Source organism: Cebus imitator, unplaced genomic scaffold (assembly GCF_001604975.1).
Source record: "Cebus imitator isolate Cc_AM_T3 unplaced genomic scaffold, Cebus_imitator-1.0 Scaffold24, whole genome shotgun sequence".
In the NCBI taxonomy this organism is placed as follows: Eukaryota; Metazoa; Chordata; class Mammalia; order Primates; family Cebidae; genus Cebus; species Cebus imitator.
In genome coordinates this window covers 1,362,390-1,372,055 of record NW_016107339.1, presented here as the reverse complement: position 1 = coordinate 1,372,055, position 9,666 = coordinate 1,362,390, and the positions used below count along the sequence as shown (strand labels likewise).

At 39.0% G+C, this 9,666-nt stretch overlaps 1 protein-coding gene across 1 annotated transcript in view; it reads right to left on the bottom strand.

Annotated features, from left to right (window-relative positions):
- PLCL2 (phospholipase C like 2) overlaps positions 1–9,644 on the bottom strand; it is a 195,322-nt gene extending 185,678 nt beyond the window's left edge. Inside the window, exon 1 of the mRNA XM_017522520.2 lies at positions 9,239–9,644. Within this exon, the coding sequence (XP_017378009.1) occupies positions 9,239–9,565 (327 nt within the window). The 5' untranslated portion in view covers positions 9,566–9,644. The remainder of the gene's footprint in view (positions 1–9,238) is intronic.
- Positions 9,645–9,666: the final 22 nt, after the last annotated feature.

Sequence of the window (9,666 nt, the reverse complement as noted above, 5' to 3'; positions counted from 1 at the left end):
CCTCAGTAGCTGGGATTACAGGCATGTGCCACCATGCCCAGCTAATGTTTTGTATTTTTAGTAGAGACAGGGTTTCACCATGTTGACCAGGATGGTCTCGATCTCTTGATCCACCTGCCTCGGCCTCCCAAAGTGCTGGGTTTACAGGCTTGAGCCACCACGCCCGACAGTAATTCTACTTCTAATATTATTTTTAATGTATAGAAAATTATTTATGGAAATATATATAAGCCAGGTAAAGCTTTCAAAGAGCATACAGATCTCTTTCAACAAATCATCAAATACTCCACAGATGAAGACATTCTCAAAATTGCTATTTCAACAGGAATTCTATTAGCTCCAATATGAAAATATCTGAATAATTATATTGGCATATATATAAGCTATTAGCATGGGTTGATAGAAATAAAAATCTAAGCAATATCCTTTATTTTCTTCAATAATAAACATTAAACCACATAAACAACTTGAAAAATTACATCTACTATGCCTACATAATATCAGAGTTTAGGGTGAAAAAGGTAGCAGGAAACCATACGGAGAGAGTTGTATGGCTTGTAATTCTGATGGTGGCTGCAAATGAGGTCACTTATCCCTCTGACCACACTAATTGGTCAAAAGCAACAGAGGCTTCATCAGCAATGCTCACAGAGAACAGCCTATCCCTTCTTGAGCATTTTCAATTTAAAGAGCATACACCTGCTACCCATCAGTCCATCAGTCTCTGACAGAGAGACAGGATTTGAGTTAACCTATCACTACATTATTTGGTTTGCTCTTAATCTTTACTATTTATAAAGTCTTCAGGGTATATGCATACACATGTACAGCATGTGTACACATGCAGCTATCTATAGCAAAAAACAAATTCACAAAACATAGCTGTCTAGAAGACCACATCTTGTTCTATTAATATCCACATACTGCAGTATTACATAACAATTTTTTCCAATTCTGTTATGCTAATATGCAAATAAATGAATTCAACCATAGCTAGGAGCTAAATGTACTAATCAGTATGGCCTTGTGTATCTCTAACTACAAAAGAGTTTTACATGATCTCTTTCTGTTGTGAAAATCCCATGAATCTCCATTATTAATCACTTTTAAACCCAGCTACTTGGTTTCTGGGATGCTAGTATCTGCAATAATCAAATCAGTACATTTAGCACACTCCAAAAATATACTGAATATTGGCTACCTAGTGGCATGTTGTATTACTGTACTATAAAATTCTATAATTAGTTGACAATTCCAAAACAATCATAGAAATCGGTATCCTAAGAAGTTCACCTAAAAAACAAACCGTTAATAACTGTTACCTGCTTTACCTTCCAGGACCCTAAAATGTGTAAAACTATAAATCAACTTTTTGTTAAAAAGTAAACAAAAATGGAAACTAAGCCTCCTAAAATAATTTCTAATTCATCAAAGGAGATAACAGAGGAAAAGGACAAGGTCCTGGTTTGTGGATCAGACAGAAACTTAAGGCATGATGGGCAGGACTATGGCTATTGCTTCACGTTGGTTAGATGTACATTGGTTTCATTGCAAGATTCAGCCTCAAAAAGCCAAACTTTTCTCATTAAAAATTAGTTGTCTACTTTAGTACTAGAAGAAACTGCTAAGCTCAAGAAGTCAGAATGGCTTGGGCAAGTAGAAGAAGAAAGGAAAAATCAAAATCACCGAGAGGATGGAGTGGGAGACGGTGATGGAGCAGTCCAAATGTGCAGCATTCAAACCTAGTCTAAATGCTGGCTTTGTCTCTTAGGAGTCTCTAACCTTGCTTGGAAATTCCCAAACCTTGTAAAATGGGTTTCCTCGTCTGTAAGGAGAATGATAATGTCTCCTTGCAGGTTCTGGTGAGACTTGCATGAGATAATGCAGACAAAACATTTCTTAGTATATCTCTTTTTCACCCAGTTCTTGCACTGCAACAAAGGGCAGAATTTCTACCATTACATGACAAAACATGCTGAAGGATTAGCAATCTCGTTCCTACAACTCTATCAATACTTCAGGTTCCTTATGTATTTTCTTTTTAATTATTAATTCTATAGCACTTCCAATGAATACCATGTGACTAGCCAATACGTATTAACTACAATAGAAGTTTAAGTAATTTAGTTCCTCAAAAATAAAAACTGAGCAAAAATTATAGGTATCACTTAAAGAAACTAAATACCAGAAAAGAGATTAAATGCCTTAGCAAACAATAATGGTTTCTTGCCATCCTTTTTAAGACAGAATATAAATCAAAAAATTTCAAAGGTTTATTCTTATTTCAGGGCACACTAGAGACAGATCATTTATATTAACATCTTACAGGACAGTTACAGAATCAACCAAACTCCTGGATCCAACTTTAAATGAAGGTATTTCCTTTCCTTTGCTTTCAAAATTATGTACATGAATACATTTCTTCTTTGAAACACATATCCCAATCAAAACCAGTTGGAATTAAGTCCAAATAACATCGTCATCAAACTCCTAAGACTCATTCTTGTCCCCTTATTTATCTATTCACACATTTATTCAACAAATATATACTTAAACACATATTTTTTGCAAGACATTAAACCAGGTGTTATCATAAATTCAGGATAAGATGTAGTTGCCTGAGAACCAGAAGGACTGTATGGAGATACAGGGAGAGTGGTGGCTGGAAGGCAGAGAAATAATTCATTCTAACTGGGAGGTGGTTAACTGAAGAAAACCTTAAAGATGACAAAGAGAGAAGGAAACCTGTGGAAAGAGAGGTGTCACCATAAAGGTGAAGTTTAGGCATCGAGAGCAATCTCATGGGGCTTCAGCATAGTTGTAAGGCAGTTTGTGAAAAGAGGATTACAAGTAAGACGATCATATTATTTGTCATCCAAGCTGAGATGCCTTTGAGAGTTAAAGGAGGTACTATTAATAATCTTGTCACAGCAAAAGATGTAAATCTGGATTGTCCTGGGCAAAGCAAGACATGTGGGTGCTTGGCACAATGAAATTTTATGTTCAATACCCTCTGATCCTATAGCTGGGGCTATTTACATATGTGCGCAGTTGTATTGAGGTATCAGATTTAGAAAGGCACCAAAACAAATAATTCTTGAGAGCATCTGTGGAACATGTCTGAGAAATTTCCCTAGGCACATTCTGCATATTTCAAAAGACAAAACTTCTAAAACCAATATGGCCATGTTAGTCTGCTCATCTCAGGATAATTCTAAATAAAATCAGAAAAACATACTAAAGCTTATTAAGTGCCACACACTGCTCACACATCATCTCCTTTAATCTTCACAACAATGGTATAAGAGGAGATTTTCTTCTATCTGTTTTAGAGATGGAGTAACTAGACATATAGATTTCAGTATCTTGCGCAAGGCCATAGAGAAAGGAGCCAGGGAAGCCAGGATCCAATCCAAGCACCAAACTCCAGATTTTCTGTTTTTCCCACCACTATTCTGCCTCCTGAATAATCCAGACACGCAACACATGGCCTGGGGATAGCCCTCAACCCCAGGATGCAGCCCAGCTGAGATTACTAGCTAAAACACCTTTTTACCTAATTACCCCTGCCATGGGACCAAGTGCTAGTGGTAAGAGGGCCTAACAACCTGCACTGGTTTGCCATTCTGGAATGGGGAGGTGCCAAATATCCTGCCAGAAGCCTGGACCATGCACATAATTGTTGCTGAAGCTCAATGCAATGAGTTACATACTTTGGGCACCCTAAACTATGGAATTATTCTGATACAAAGAAGAGTGGCTGGCTCTAGAGGCTCTGACTTCGGTTTGAGTCACAAATGACACTCATGCTAAGCACAATCCTCTGGATTTACCATTCTTATCAGGAGAAAAAAGCTGGGCAGGCAGCTTACAAACGTAATAGTCACAGATCCTGTGGCCCACTGGTAAAAATATTCAAATCCCACCAATATAGAACAAAAAAAAGTTAAACTAATCCAAAAGTCTGGTAGGTAAGTAAATAACTGGCATCCAAAACTTAGTATTAAGAAGAAATAAAGCATCTAGTCTTGAACACATAAAGTTTGAAGAAAAACTACAAATGTTCGTACATCATTTATATCTGCATTTAGGCTGTAAATAACATTGCCCTATTGTGTTGAATATTGAGGCCTGGGTAACTTAAGCATGAAAAAAGAAAGTAAACAGCATTCTAGTTTAGGCCCTTTGCAGAGCACAAAGAACTATAAAAGGAATGAACAGATTCTCGGATAGAGCATTCTAAGAAAGTAACTTAAGTGGCCAATATCAGCAATTAATAAAATAAACAATTTTCTGTCAGTTGCCTATTTGGATTTGGTAAAAAAAACAAAAAACAAAAAAAAAACAATGCAAATCAAATACAACCATTTGGGGGAGGCTGGAAAATGGAACGCAAAAGGGAACAAGTAGATTTTAGGGTATGAAAATTAATATGCTCTGCTTTTGAAAACAAATTGAATCGTGACAAAAGCACTTTGAGCAGGCTAAAACAACCACATTCTGGTCTTTCAACAGTTATCTTGTGTGGTCTAAAATGTATTAGCTAGCACAAAGTAAAGTGGGGAGTTGCTGATTGGCCATTAGATTTTTCTGACCTAAATGATCCAGGCTCCCTATCTATCCAGACAAATTCACTTTGCTATCCAGCTACTGTCTGTTTAATTATTTATGATGTGCCCACAGGTTTGCTGGGCATGCAGTATCTTTATTTCCTCCCATTCAAAAAAAAAATGTCTAAAGTCAAATGCAGGTATTATTTTTAAGGTCCCATTAAAAAATGGTTATTGAGTGTTTGTTATCTGTGCAGAGCTGGTAAATACAGCCCAAATTTTGCCTGCAAGGAGCCTAGTTTATTTAAACCATGGGCCAAGACACATATAAAGTTTTATTTCATTTAAATGTGTATAACAGATGTGAAAAGGCTGCTTGCTGTCCATGTTGGAGAGCTCAGTGTCAAGCCATAGGTAAACATATTAGCATAAAGATAGTAAAAGTGTTTCTCCTACACAATCTGATAGTATGATAAAAGCAATAATTAAGAAAAATTAGGGCTGCCACCTTGGGCAAGGTCAGACCATTGGTCACTGTGAAGCTGCAAGCCCTGGTCAAGTCACAACAGGTGTCTAATCAACTGCCTGGCTATATTATCTGCCAACTTCTTCCACCAGCAGAGAGATTCTTTTCCTTCTTCCAATATATCTTCCATTTAAAGAGGACAATCAAATCCAGTGTCTCACTGATGCTACCTTAACTACAGAGAAAATTCAAACTGCCATTGTAATGTGGGAAAGCAATGGAGTGCAGCCATACCCAAGTGGGATACAATAAGCCACTCCAGCACCTGGGGCACGGGGTTAACCTCTCTGAACTCTGATTTCCTTCTGTCTCTGTGGTTAGCACAGGACCAAGTCAGAGAATTACGGTAAGCACTTTTCACATGTTTTGCATGCAGTGAGTGTTTAATAAATGTTGGCTACTATTATTGCTTCTGAATTTCCTACTGATTAAAAAAGAACCAAAGATCAATGGTTGCCATTGTCTGGGGATGAGCGTAGGGGAAGACCACAAAGAGACTTGAGGGAGTTTTTGAAGGTGATGGAAGTGCCCTGTATCTTCATGATGGTGGTGATTATATGACTGAATGTATTGGTTAGAGTTCACAGAACTGGACACAAACCCGTGTGAATTTTACTGTTTGCAAATCATACCTCATTTTTTAAAGTATCAACCAAAGTATTTAACTAGATCTGATTAAAATAAATCATCCACAGCAACAGACATTTAAACTTCATTTATTTCTAAACTTAAACAGAAATCTAAGGCCTAAAATGCTACTTCATATTTTTAGACCAAGCTCTTGAATTCAAGGATTGAGCTATTTGCAAATAATGGATGCCATCTGAACAATTAACAAAATTAACTGTTTCAAAATAAAGCATAGATTATATTGAATAGAGTGATGAAATGAATTATGGAAAGAGAAAATGAAAGTGATGTTTTCGTTTACTAGATTACTTAAGATGACAAACATAATGGCTTCTTCTCTAAAATCCATAATGGGCCTTTGTAAATAATCTCAAAACTCTATCGTTATTTTCAGTAAGCTATGGAAAAGTAGAAATGTCTGGTGATGGTTTCCACAATTTGATTAACATCTCAAGGTATTTGTGAAAGGTTCTACAAGGCTGCTCACTCTGAATTTTCATCAACACTGTTACCATAACCAAGGAGTTCTTTTAGTATAGATCTGTGCATCTATTTTGGCAGAAAATATTGTTTTACAACAATTTCTTACTCAACACCACATTTACAAAACAGATGGAATACCAAATAAATTATTTTAAATGAGGAATAAGATGCAGATCAGCCTACGGTGTATTTCTGTATATGCCCTGCACTTTAGCAATAGTCCCCTTTCTTTGCCCCACTTACATCACATTTAGGCCATTATTTCTCCCTCTGATTTAAGGATCTCCATCAAAGAGGGCTGTCAAGACTGTAATGAAGATGGAAGCTAGGAGAGAAGCACAGTTCAGAAGCCCAACATTTCAACGCAACGAATACAAGCCCATAAATACTGGCCTCAGTTCCCTAGGTAGCATTTACTCCCTGCTATTCCCTCAAGTTCCCAATTATCACCTTGCTTACTAATCTACTCCTGCCTCTACTCAGAGACCACCTGACTGCATTCATCCCTTATGTTTAAAAATAATAATAATAAGGAAACCAAAGAAAGATGTCACTATTGCTTTTTCACATGGGCTTCTGCTTTAGCTTTTTATTCTTTTTTTTAAAAAACAAAAGTGAAATATAAGTTCTGCCATTCACATGACAAAACTATCTGTGCTGTATCAGTTTCATGAAATTTTATGTTAAAGACCTTGTTTTCTATTAGGGTATTGTCCCGATGCTGGAAGTTGTCTTTAAAAAATACCACAATACATACCCAAAATCTTGATGCTTCAAGGCACCAGTTCAAGGGGAAATATACCAAGTATATTTAAATATAGCATCCTCTTTTTTGTATAACCCAGTCTTGATCAACTTTCAACACTACTTCCATAATTTTCAAAAGTTTAAGAAAATGCAAAGTGAAAATAGAGGCAAGAAAAAGGAGTGTGTCAAGCCTTCTTTGGAGGTACAATACAACGAACAAAATATGAGACTGGTAAATCCAAAACCAACTGTTTTATAAATTAGCAGAACTCAGAGAAAACATATGCTTTCTCCATTCATTCAATAAGCAATTTATTGAGCTGCTACTATGTTCCTGGCACTTTGTATCTAGGGGTACATTGAAGAACAAAAAGCCAAATGCCTTTATGAAGAAGAAAAATGAAAAAAAAAGTCCCTGAAAGTTTCAGAATCCAACATAAGTGTCAATATCATTTCTAAAACCAGTGATTTTTGAACAACTAATCATTTTTTCTATGTGCTAGATTCTAGAGCCTTCAATGAAGAAGTGCTATCTACTGATAAGTTTTCAATTCCATATATCAAAAATACTAACAAACCATCCTTCTTCCTTATTACCCATTAATATAAAATTAAAACAAATGTTTTTGTAATTCAGTTAAGTTACACTATGAATTCCACTGTGGAGACTAAAGTCTGATTTTTTTAAATGCAAAAACAAGTTCTCAAAACAACTAAAAGAAAGGGGTTAAAATTAGATAGGCTAGTATCTTCTCTGGAATTTTCACCTCAAATTTCATTAACACTACAATGCAAAATCACCACAAATATTTAATGACAAATAAAAACAGAAATGTCACATAACTCTGTCAATAGGATTGACATGCACAGTTGAAAGGAACTTCCATGTAAACATAAGCTATTGAGTAAAAGAAAACATAAGTCACTAAAAGCCATGTGTGCAGCAAAAAGACACTTTCCTTTTCTTAGTTTACCTCTAAGTGTGTGCTGCAGGTAGTTAATACACTTGATCTCTAAGCCCTTCAAATTGTGTCCTTGCCCAGACATAAACTGTGCAAACAGATGACAAAGCGAAATGTAGTTTCACAATTGCCTCTTACATACAGTAGCAAGATGGTATATTTCACTAGATTACTGCAGAAGTTGATAACACCATCAGACATTTTCACAGTACTTGGAAGATTTCTGTAAGTCCAATAAAATTTCAGATACTACCACTGCCAACTCTCTTCACTGTGGCACGTTCTGCCCTCTCTCCACCAGTTGTCAGCCACAGGAAGGGTGGGTGCAGTCTGTCAATATGTTTTGCTGCTCCCTGTCCTAATAACTCCTTGCTTTTCAGAAAGCAATGTTTTCATTTGCTCCAAACTTGAGCAAGCCAAATGAGCTGGTCTTGCCTAAGGCTCTGCTCTTCTTAGCTCATCCTTTTTTTTTTTTTTTTTTTTTTTTTTTCACTTCATGTCACGAGAAATATTTTTACATTGTGGACCAAAATGTAACATTAGAATGAAACCAACACAAACTTACTCGGGAGTTCCTAATACTACTTCTTAGAGTTTAAAATGCTGAAAACAATCGCTGGCTTTCTTCCGCTAACACTGTACAAACCAAGCAAACTGCCCCAAAGAACTTTCACAGAACTCGAGGCCTGCCTACTGCAGTAAGGGAAAAGATTAAATCGTGTGGAACTGTAATGTAATCTCTCAGAGCTTTTGAGCCTAAGAAAACGGAAATCTGCATTTATGTTCAGAAATCTACTCTATTTCTCTTTGTGACTGAGTGGCCGGAGATTGGGAGATTTTGCACCCTCGAAGTGTAACCATTTGCAAGAGGCAAGTAACTATGCACAGATCAGAAGAAACCTATTAAATAATCTCTGTTCACCCTCTCTGTTCGCCGCCTGGGATTTTTAAGAAAATGTTCTTACATTTCACATGATCCCTATCTGCATTTAAAATACAATAGAAATCTTACAGGGAGTGTTAACCAAACTAGGCTACACACAAGAGCATGCCCTACCCAGGCAGGTACAAGGCCCTAATGCCAGACCCATCCTCAAGAGGTGACAGCCCCAAGTTCAACTGGGGATGTCTGAGCATAGCTCCCCCTGCACATTAGGGATCACCTCTCCATTCTTTCCACATGCCATTTGCATCCAATCCCCGCTCAACCATCCCAAGCACCCATGCTCCAGTGGTTCCTGTTAGCAGTGGGCTTCCTCCTTCCACCACCACTCCCCCAGGGGGAAAACAGACCCCAAGGACGGCTGAGGGTGGGCGATGAGCGCCCTTCTTCCACCTACCTTGATGATGCTGCTCCGGCGGGGCAGGCCGCCCGGCTTGCTCTCCCGGGGGAGGGGACAGACGGCCGGGCTGGGGGTCGGGGCGAGCGCAACGCCGCGGGGTCCCCTGGTGGGGCTGGCCCGGGCTTCGTCCCCGGACACGCCGAGGCTGCAGTCTCCGTTGGAAACCCCGCCGCTGTCATAGCGCGCTCGCCCGTGGCCGAGGCGACCTCCCCCGCCACTGCCTTCCCCCACTCCGGCTTTCAGGGCGCCCTTGGCGCCGAGGGTCGGGCCCGGGGAGGTGGGCAGAGCCCCGCCGGCGGCGCCCCCCCGGCCGCACTCCGCCATGGGCGCCCCGCGACCCGCCTGCACAAAGCCGCGTCCCCGCGTCCCCGCGTCCCCGTCGCCGCCTAGGGCCGCCGCGCGCGGCCCCTCCTCCTCTCCTCCTC